The following is an 11,877-nucleotide window of genomic DNA, read 5'->3' on the forward strand; positions in this document are numbered from 1 at the left end:
AAAACTTCCCCAGCAGAGTTGCCATCTGTCGCAACCCGAAAATTTCCGATCTCGCGACGTATGGTTTAGACATCCTTTTAAAAGTCTCATTAATTAAGGAATGCCCGGACATCAGACTAATCCTTAATTAATGGTTTTTGAAAATAGGTTCATGGAGTCGCCACCAATATTTTACTCAAAACATTGGAAAAAGAAAAGGTTTTTTGAAGATCCAACTATGGCCTTGATAACCAGAATTGGGTTCGGGGATCGGTTACATGTAGGGAAGGTATTAAGCACCCCTACAGCGCCCTCAATTGGTACCCTATGATGAAGTTAACATTATAAGAATTAATAAATTAAATATTGAATCCCCTTTATTAATATTTATTTATATGCTTAAAATATAAATCATGCTTAAAATATAAATTAAGCGATTAATCCTAAAATATCTACATTATGACGTTTATTATAACAAAAAAAGAGATAAAGATAAGAAATAAAAGGAAGAGAATAAGATTAGCTGAAATACCTATTGAACAAGCTTTATTGAATCTTCAAATATGGAAAAGGTGCTTTGTGGCGACCTTTCACACTACAGTATGCCTCACAAATCTCAAGAAATACAATAGGAGGGAGAGAGAATATAGAGATGCGACACAAATCTCAAAAAATATAATAGAAGGGAGAGAGATAGAGAATTTTCGTGCTCAAAGGAGTCTTATTCGAAATTTCTCTGGCCGCCTGGTGAACTGTGCCCAAGACTTCAATTTTTAGGGATCAGCAGTGGGCCAGAACGGCCTGTTCCGGTTTCAGAACGGCCCGTTCTGGCCCAATTATTATGTGTAAATTTCGTACCCTGGAACGGCCCGTTCTGAAACGGAACGTCCCGTTCCAGAGTAGAAAGTGACACAAATTTTCCTTTTCCAGAACGGCCCGTTCCAGATTTTCCTTGTTTGGAACGGCCCGTTCTGGTATTGGAACGGCCCGTTCCAACCAAAATATTTAGTTGATTTCAATTACGTTGGAATGGCCCGTTCTTATATTGGAACGGCCCGTTCCGGGGTTCAGAACGGCCCGTTCTGATTTTGGAACGGCCCCGTTCTGAGTTTTGGAACGGCCCGTTCCGATTTGGGAACGGCCCGTTCTGGGCTAGTGAAACCACCTTATTTGGCCTTTAGGCCTTCTGATGTCTTGTCTTGTTGTTTGCCTACTTCGGAAGCCCCTTCCCTTCGTAATGGAGGTCCATTTCTTTGTTTGTATGCCTCCTGGACGAAATTGGGTGTCTACAGTTCCCAAACTAGAACGGGTCGTTCTAAACTACTAAATAGACCTATAAATCCTAGACTGGAACGAGTCGTTCAAAACATGGTTGTTGTGACTTAAATTCAACTCTAGAATGGGTCGTTCTAGTTTAAGAATGGGTCGTTCTAGACGTGCCAGAACAGGCCATTTTGGTTTTAGAACGGGTCGTTCTGTATGTGAATTTTACACATGACGAAGGAGCTCGGAATGGGCTATTCAGGATTCAAAACGGGTCGTTCTGGCCACTCCTGATCTCTATAAATAGGTATTGAGGAGGGAAAGAAAGGGAAAGAAAGAGAGAGAGGAAGGGAGAGAAGGACCCTGGTCCGCTAGGAAGCTTACTTTTGGAGGATTGAAGTCCAGGAGTCAAGATTTGGAGGAAACTTCTTCGTATTCTCATTTCTTGGCTAGTTTGAGTCAATTTTCAGGTGAAGGAAGCTAGAATGTAGGTTGTTGGGTTGCATGTGAGTTTAGAAACTCAATTGATGCGTTTGGTGAGTGCATGTTGAATCTGAGTTGGTTAAGTTGAAAGTTGCTTTGGGTGCTTAGGTTGATTGATGTTGTTTGGGTGTGTAAGTTGGCATGATAGATGGGTTGTAAACATGTAGTATGAGTTGTTTTATGTAATGAAATGTTGTGAATATGTGATATGTTGTTAAAGTTACTATACGTTGTGTATTTGGTGAAAATAAGTTATTTTTATGTTGTTTATTGTTGAATTATTAATAAGTTGAGATGTATAAGTTGAAGTAGCTTATTGTTGTAAAGTTGATATTGTGTAGAATATAGTTGCTCTAGTTGTTTAATTAAGTAGTATAAAGATGCCTATTGCTATAAATTTGAAAGTTTCCTTAAAGTTGTTGAAGTTGAGATTGATGACTATAGTTGCTTATTGTTGTTAAGATGACTATTGTTGTAAAGTTGTTATGACGTCTATAGTTGTAAAGTGGTAAAGTTGTCAAAGTTGTATAGTTATATAATTGAATAGAAAGTTTTCAAGTTGGTATGTGATGTCTATTGTTGAAAGCTTCTTTTAAGTTGTAAGTTGCCTTAAAGTTGTTAAGTTTCTCTAAAGCTATTGAAGTTGATATTTTAATGACTAAAGTTGTCTATTGTTGTAAAGTTATAAAACTGTCTGTTGTTTTAAAGTTGAAAAGTTGGGGACATATGGTGAAGATATATGTCCTATGTTGAGATACATAGTACTAAGGTGATAAGTTGAAAGTTGTTTTAAAGTTGAATCCCTTAGTACTATGTGGGCGATGTGGAAGTAGTCGATCCATGTCATAGTTGAATGACCAAATTGAGTAAGGTATCTAGTTAGAGATGTAGTCTTTGACTAGGTACTAGAGGGTGCGTGGTACTTGGAGGTAGGCATGGCAATCTAACCCGTCCCCGTGGGTACCCGCCCGAACTAGCCCCGATTTGGACGGGGAAAACCCGTGTTTATCGGGTTCGGGTTCGGGTTCGGGTTCGGGTTTTCCCCGATTGATAAAATCGGGGGCGGGGGCGGGGACGGGGATGTTAATACCCACACCGCCCCCGCACCCATACCCGCCCCCGCCCCCGCCCCCGCCCCGCTTAATAATATAATTAAAAAATTATTTATATATATATAAATCAAAATTAAAAATATTTATATGTAAAAATTTATATTATTTTTCTTTTCTTTTATTTTTTTAAAATTATTCATATTTATTTAAAAGAAAAAAAAAGAAAAAAAAATAGGAGCGGGGGGCGGGGGCGGGGCGGGGAAACCCCAACCCCGCCGGGGGCAGGGAAACCCCAACCCCGCCGGGGGCGGGGATGAGGACCTAGATTTTACCCCCGACGGGTATCGGGGGCGGGGACGGGGGCGGTTTAAATTTGCGGGGGCGGAGGCGGGGAACCTAAAACCTGCCCCCGCCCCTCCCCGTTGCCATGCGTACTTGGAGGGCAGTGGGTGGACTAACCCCATATGTGGATTGGTTATGCAGACCAAGGCCGTGGTAGGTTCATAACCAAACCCTTCTACCCTAATAGTAGTACTGGACCTCCTAGTCTAAGTGGCACACCTGAGCAAACATTTATTATTGTCTATACCTGGTTCTCTTTGGAGTTACACGATGCCCTATACCTGACCTGGTTAAGATAGGTCAAACGTTGGATTTGGTAGGGTTTATGCCACCTAGACTGCTCAACCTCAGTTATTAGAGATCTCCTAGTTGTATATGTGTGACGATGCATTAGTTGATGTTGCATGTGTTGTTGCATTCAAGTTGCATATAATTTTATATGAATGAGCTAAGAGTCAAACTATTGTGTTAAAAACTATGTGATTGTGTTGTGATGATTTGTTGCTGATCACTAGGACTAGAGGAGAAGTTTTTGAAGTTTCTCATCCCATTATGCGAATTGAGATAGTTGTGGTGCTCTAAGAGCCCAATTTGTTGAAAAACCCTCCTTCAGAAGTTGTCCCTTGGAGTGGATGATGTGTTGTTCTCCTCTAGGACTTAGTCGATCCCGTGTGTGGGCAAGGTCGAGGCACACGTGTATGAAGCGACCATGGTATATGGGTCAGGCCGAGCTATATCGATTACAAGCGGCTAATTTGAGTAAAGTATGATGTGTTGAAAATGTTGTTGCTATTATGATGAGTTGTCTAATATTTTGCGTTGAGGTGTTCATATTGTGTTGATCGGTGTTGGTGTGTTGAAATAAGTTAAATGATGTTAAAATGTGTAGTAGGTGTGTTGTTTGTCTTCTATGTTGGACGTGAAGATGATTATATAGTTATTCGTGTTGCATATTTAATTATTATGAATTGTTTATTGTCTCTAGCTTACCCTTGCATGTTTCCATGTGATTTAGACTGAGATGATCATACGATGTATGGGAGTAGGGCAAGGATAGGCTGGGAGATAATTGCTAGAGGCCACAGGAGGTGCCTGGAGTGAATGTTTTATCTTGTAGGCTACCTTATAGTAGCATATTTTGTTGTATAAAGTTGAAGTGTTGTTGGTTGCTTGCTTAGCAACTTATGTTGTAAATATATTATTTTACTATTTTAGTATATATTAGTGCGTAGTATTGTTCCGTAGTGTGACGACCATGGCAGGTCGTTACACTTTTATGGTATCAGAGCAGTTTGAGTCTAGTGGACGCTTTGTGGGGGTGGTCCCTTTAGGCTTTTGTTATGTTGAACTTTGTGTTGTGTTGAATGTTGTGCTGAGTAGTTATAGTGTGTTGTGCTGAATGAGTTGCTATTTTATAGAAGATGTCTAGAGTAAATGAGCAGATAGCCCATGCCATGGAGATGATGGCTATGGCTATGCAACAACAGAATGCCTACTTTGCTAGGGTGGATGCTGAGAGAGCTACAACTGGTGTAGCAAGACCAGTTGGGTCACAAGAGAGTCAGGACTTGGTTGAGTTCCACAAGTGTCATCCTTCACAATTCAAGGGTGATGCAGACCCAAAGGTAGCTGACCACTGGATCTGTGAGATGGAGAAGATATTTACAGTGTTGGGATGTTCACAGGAGGGAAGTTGGCTTATGTTATTTATATGCTTGTAGGAGAAGCTGAGTATTGGTAGAGGGGCACTCATCAGATATTGTTGGCCAGAAGAGTGGCTGTTGATTGGGAATGCTTCAAGAGAGTGTTCCTCAAGAAGTATTTCCTTGAGAGTGTGAGACAATCCTAGGAGGTGGAGTTCATGAGATTGTATCAGGGGAGCTTGACAGTCTCAGATTATGCGATGAGGTTCGAGCATTTGGCTCATTTTTTTTATTCATAGGCTATCTTTGAAGCCTGGAAGTGCATAAAGTTTGTAGAAGTTTTAAAGCATGAGCTGAAGAGGGTGGTAGTGTTTATGGCTATCACTGAGTTTCCGGTCTTGGTTGAGAAGGCGAAAGTTGTTGAGCGGTTAGAAGGTGGCAACCAAGTGATGAAGACTACTGAGGGACCAGCGGGGTCCAAGAGGGGTAGAGGTTAGAGGAAGCCTTATGATAGGCCCCAATCACAACAAGGGGGTCCTGTCACAAAGAAACCTACTGACACAGCCAGAGGTGGGAGTCAGAGTGGAGCTGCCACTCTTAGATGTTACAGGTGTGGTGGACCCCACTTCATTCATGATTGCCCTCATACCGAGAGCAGGTGCTTCAGGTGTGGCCAGATGGGTCATGTGTCGACTAGTTGTCCTATAGGTGCCAGACAGACTAAGAGTGCTTCGAGAGGTGATAGACCTACTACAGCTAGGAGGGTTTTTGCCTTGACCGGAGCTAAAGCTTCCACTTCATCTGATCTAGTGAAGGGGAAGGGTAAAGCTACTGGTAAGGATGTGATGATTTTGTTTGATTCAAGAGCCTCCCACTCCTTTATTTGCTATGCTTGTACTGAGAGGTTAAGTCTACCTGTGTGTGATTTGGGGTTGAGACTGCTTGTGTCTACGCCCACTTGTGCTTCTGTTGTTGCTTCTGAGATGTGTGATAGGAAGTATAAGGTAAACTTGATCTGTTTGCCTTTAGTGGATATTGACATAATCTCAGGGAGGATTGATTGTCTTTCAATCACATTCTTATAGATTGTGCCAATAGGGAGTTGGTTTTCCCTCAGGTGGAGGATGAGTTATTGATTTCAGCTAGCCAAGCTGAAGTGTTGTTGAGGGATGAAGTAGAGTGTTGTATTTTGCTTGCTGCGATGAGTGTGGAGACCTAAAAGATTATTCCTGAAATAGAAGTTGTAAAGGAATTTTTGGATGTGTTTTCGGATGACGTACCTGGGTTACCTCCTATTAGGTACATTGAGTTTAGTATTGATTTGGTTCCTAGTGCAGGGCCAGTGTCAGTTGCTCTCTATAAGATGGCCCCAACAAAGTTGGTTAAATTGAAGTGTCAGGTGGAAGAGTTAAAGAGAATATAATATAAACTTCTACTTTTATGAAAATATTATTTTTATAAATTAAAAAGTGTAAGATGATACATTTGGAGTCTAAAATTATTTTAACATTGAATATTCACTATAAGAAAAATGCTAATTTCTGACGGAAACAAGTAAATTTCCAATAGAATAAAGTATTTCTGACGGATTTCTCACGGATTTAAATCCATATATAGGAAAAAGGGGCGTCGAAAAAAAAATTCGTCGAAAATACTTTATTTCGTCGAAAATTTCCGACGAAAATATCCGTCGAAAAAATTTTGATAGAAATTTCCATTTTTGTCGGTAATTTTTAACGGATACATATGTCGAAATTTTAATAAATTTATTAATGTAACAATCCTTATATTTGGTCTCTCAAGGGTTCTATTTCACGACATTTCATTTTTTAGCGTGTTTTATCCTTACTTGCGCAATTTATGGGAAACTTCCCAAAAGGTCACCCATCCTTTCATTACTACAGGTCAAACACGCTTAACTGTGAAGTTCTGATGAGATAAGCTATCGAAATGTATATGCATGTTGTCTATATTTTTACAAATTAATTCATTTAAGTCATCCCCAACTATACAATCTCATACTTGTACTATAATAATAATATATAATAATTTTATATTACGAATAATAATAATAATAATAATATATTTAATTATTCTTTATTTATATGCACTTACTTTTATAATTAACAATCTACTTATTTCTATTTAAAATTATAATTTAAATTATTTAATTTTATAATTTAAAATGATAATATAATTTATAAAATTATAAATATTTATTTATTACATACTTATAAATTAAATTTTAACATTTTAAATAATATTTTCATATCAAATTTAAAACCAGATATTAGTTATACAAAAATATTAAGATCATATAGTAAATTGTCAATAATTAAGATTTTAGTTAAATAATTTAATATAATTAATGTTTCAATTATATTTTTAATTAGAAAATAATTTATTCCAAAGTTAATTAATTTTTTCTATATTAATTATTAGTAAAATTTAATAACTTTTAATTTAACAATTGGATCGATGAAATTCAACACACCATTAGTTATTAAGCAAAATAACTTTATCAAAAGTTATTTTGTAAGTTATTTGATTCCTCCTCTCTCTCTATCTCTCTCTCTATATATATATAGAGAGAGAGGGTTATACTAACACTAGTGTAACTTTTACTAAGTATTACATACTGCTCAATAACTTTATATTAAATGTGAATTTTGTAAATCCAACCATTAGATTACTATAAAAATATAATAATATATGATAATTATATTACGAATCATAATAATAATATATTTAATTAATCTTTATTTATATATACTTACTTTTATAATTAGAAATCTACTTATTTCTATTTAAAATTATAATTTAAATTATTTATTTTTATAATTTATAATGATAATACAATTTATAAAATTATAAATATTTATTTATTACATACTTATAAATTAAATTTTAACATTTTAAATATAAATTATTAATTAATTTAATATATTTATTTATCTTAAATCAAACATATAATATTAAAAAAATGTATTTATCCTTATTTTATTTTTTAATTATCAACCATTAATAAAATACTAACTTAAAATCTTATTTAATTACATCATAATATTTTCATATCAAATTTAAAATCAAATATTAATTATACAAAAATATCAAAATCATATAGTAAACTGTCAATAAGATTTTAGTTAAATAATTTAAAATAATTAATATTTCAATTATATTGTTAATTAGCAAATAATTTATTCCAAAGCTAATCAATTTTTTATATATTAATTATTAGTAAAATTTAGTAACTTTTAACTTAACAATTGGATCGATGAAATTCAAGACACACCATGAGTTATTAAGCGGAATAACTTTACCAAAAGTTATTTTGTAAGTTATTTAATTCCTCCTCTGTCTCTCTATATATATATTCTCTCTCTCTCTCTCTCTCTCTCTCTCTCTATATATATATATATATATATATATATATATATATATATATATATATATATATATATATATATTAATACCGGTGTAACCTTTATTAAGTATTACACATTGTCGCAAACCGAAAATTTCTGATCTTGCAACCTATGGTTTAGACATCCTTTTAAATATCTCATCAATTAGGGAATGTCTGGACACCAGACTAATTCTTAATTAATGATTTTGAAAAATAAGTTCATGGAGTCGCCACCAATATTTTACTCAAAACATTGGAAACAGAAAAGGTTTTTAAATATCCAATAATGTCCTTGATAACCAGAATTGGGTTCGGGAGTTGGTTACGTGTAGGGAAGGTATTAAGTACCCCTACAGCGCCCTCAATCGGTACCCTATAATGAAGTTAAGTGATAAGAATTAAAAAATTAAATATTAAATCCCCTTTATTAATATATATTTATATGCTATAAATTTAAATTACACGATTGATCCTAAAATGTCTACATGATTGCTTTTATTATAACAATATTTATCAAAGATAAGAAATAAAAGGAAGAGAAGAAGATTGACTGAAATACCTCTTGAACGAGCTCTATTGAATATTCAAATATGGAGATTTTTAGGTGCTTTGTGGCAACCTTTCACACTACAATAAGCCTCACAAAACTCAAGAAATACAATAAGAGAGAAAGAGAGAGAAATTTCGAGCTCTAAGGAGTTTTGGACGAAATTTTGTGGCCCTAAGAACTGTGCCCGAGTTGTTTATTTATAGATATAAAAAGGGTGTCAAAACGGCCCGTTCCAAGGTAAGAATTTAACACATAACGTTTGATCCAGAACGGCCCGTTCCAGCATTGAGAATAGTACATAACGACCTGAGCCAGAACGGCCCGTTCTGGTTTGGAACGACCCGTTTTAGCCTTCAGTTTTTAGGCCTTCTTGGTGGCTTGGAACGACCCGTTCCAATTTAAGAACGACCTGTTTTGGTTTTGGAACAGTCCGTTCCGGGCCACTAGGCCTTCTGATGTCCTGTCCTGTTGTTTCCATGCTTCGGGAGCTCCGACTCTTCATATTAGACGTCCCTTTCATTGCTTTTGTTGGTCCGAACGAAATTAGGTGTTTACACACATATCTTAATAACTTTATATTAAATGTGAATTTTGTAAATCTATCGTTTGATTCAAAGTTCATATCACTTTATATGTTTATATCAAATTTTGTTAAAATTGAACAACAATGTCAAGGTAATCAAAATGTTCATATTTTATATATTTTAAAATGTATATATTACATTAATTTTATTTTATAAGAAATCATCTTCGATTAATATAAAATTTTGTATATATGATTTAAGAGTAAAGAATTTTCAATTTAACGGTTGGATTTACAAAATTTTCATTTAATATAAAGTTATTGACCGGTGTAATACTTAACAAAAATTATACCAGTGTTATTATAACTTTCCTCATATATACATATATATATATATATATATATATATATATATATATAAATTTATTGATGTTTTTTAATATATGATTGTCAATTTTTGTAAATAAATTATTACATTTTCGACAAATATAAATTTGTCGAAAATATTCTATCAATAATATAACTTTTCCTACGAATTATTTTTTTATCAAAAAAAAAAAAAATTTTCAACGAAAAAATTCGTCGGAAATTTTTGATAGAAAAATCCATAGGTAATTTCTGACGAATTTTTTTTGACAGATTTTTCCGTCAGAAATTTTCGACGGATATTTTTCGATGAATTTACCGTCAGAAATTTTTGATGAATTTTCTGTCAGAAAATTTATATTTTTCGACGAATTTGTATCCTTCGGAAATTATCCGTCTAAAATTTGCATTTTTCTTGTAGTGATTTACCTATACGTTACACAAGAAATGGTATACAATATTATAAAAAAATGAAATTTTATATTTAATAAATTTTTAAAGAGTTTAAAATAACAAGTAGAAAGAGTTTTAGCATCATGACTTTTTTTCTACCTTTCAAATACTTTATTCTATGTGAAAAAACATAAATATGATGAAGATTCTTTTAAATTTTAAATAACAATTTAATGTTATTATTATATTTTAAATGTAGGAAAATGTAACTAACAGTGACTAAAGAATGATTCTATTTTATAGTATGTTTTGAAATGGAATTTAAATGATATAAACTCATATAAAACCAATTTTAGAAAATAGTTATGTATGGAAAAGACAAGACGTGGTATTATGGAATTGTAGAATTGCGAGGGTTAGACCTCACCGAACTATACTCTTATGAATTAATGTTTCTCTTGTTACAAACACAATTTAGTCAACTCATAAGTATACTCAAACCTAATTCCTTAGAGAGAGAGCCTAAGAACATACATTGGATATCAATTCCTTAAGTACCTAACATATGCTCCCGCATTAATGGCTAGGGTTTGAGACTACTAATGGGCCAAGTTCTATTCCTAGATACATTTCTAGTTTTAAGGGTTGTTTTCCAACACCCAATGAACTCTTTATCAAGCAATGGGAGATCAATCCAGAGCAAGCATTATGAATAGAAACATAATACAATAATGAATGAAACAAGCATTTATCATTAATAGGATAAACAATACATAAGAGTTTAGTTGGTTACATCTAACCCCACAAAAATTGGAACCACTCAAAACTATGAGGGTAAATAAAAAATAGAGATGGAAGAACCAAGGGAAAGATCCACACACGCGTGGCACGACACTATCCCAAGCACCAAGAATCCCTTTTATAGCTCCTAGAAGTCGCAATATGTGTGAATATCGGAGAAACCCTCGAAAATGTATTCAAATACGAGCTGAATGAGTCAGGACAGGGTTCACGCACCCAACGCGATATAACTTTGTGCCCGACGCAAAGTCTTCCAGAGAGTTGTTGCTCTCTACCTCGAATCTCGCTCGACGTAGGTACATACATGCCCGGCGCAATAATGAAATTCAAAGAGTGGTGCTCTTTGTCTTGAGCACACCCAACACAATAACGCACAAGCCCAACACAAATTATTTTCTCCTACTCCTTAGCTCTTCATTTTTGGCTCTTTCAAACTCCAATCCTATGGATCCTCAACATCAAACTCTTCTACTCAATACCTACACAAAAATGAGGTGTATCAAGGTATTGTTAGATGATTTCCAAGCTATCTATCTATACACGAAAATTTGAATAAAAAAAATGAACAAATATTGAATGAAGGAGTTGAAATTGCTAAAAAATTTGTAACAAAAAATAAGTCGAAATGAGACTTAACATGTATTAAAATATATATTGAGTAAATGTTATTTAAAACTTTAACGATTAATAGAAATGTTTTTTTATAATAATTTTTAACAATTAATAATCACATATTTATAATTGATTTGTAATTAAGAGAACCTATTTGATTAATAAGTCGGTTATTAAAATATTAACTCAATAAAAATTGTTTAAAAATGATAAATATTATACTTAATTTTTTAAATAAAAATTAACCAATTGTTTGAGATACAATTGATTCCTATTCTTGCTTTAGTAAATAGTTAATTATCATGTACAAATTAAAGAAAAATAAAAAACTAAACAGAGAGACTTATAAATACTTAGTTGCACAGGATTTTCAGATATATTGTTACAAATGTAAAAATGTAACAAATGATCAACCTACACTGAATGGAGAGTGATTGAGAAAAAGAAATATTTTTTTTATT

The 11,877-nt window shown here is 33.9% G+C and overlaps 1 protein-coding gene across 1 annotated transcript; it reads left to right on the top strand.

Moving 5' to 3' along the window:
- Positions 1–4,374: 4,374 nt before the first annotated feature.
- LOC109817163 (uncharacterized) lies at positions 4,375–5,981 on the top strand. The gene is made up of 5 exons (XM_083064624.1): positions 4,375–4,440; positions 4,538–4,811; positions 5,075–5,254; positions 5,327–5,766; positions 5,880–5,981. Exons 1-5 carry the CDS (start codon positions 4,375–4,377, stop codon positions 5,979–5,981), a joined length of 1,062 nt encoding a protein of 353 aa, XP_082920750.1.
- The last annotated feature ends 5,896 nt before the right edge of the window (positions 5,982–11,877 follow it).

Source organism: Cajanus cajan, chromosome 10 (genome assembly GCF_000230855.2).
Source record: "Cajanus cajan strain Asha chromosome 10, NIPB_CcT2T_4, whole genome shotgun sequence".
Classification (NCBI taxonomy): Eukaryota; Viridiplantae; Streptophyta; class Magnoliopsida; order Fabales; family Fabaceae; genus Cajanus; species Cajanus cajan.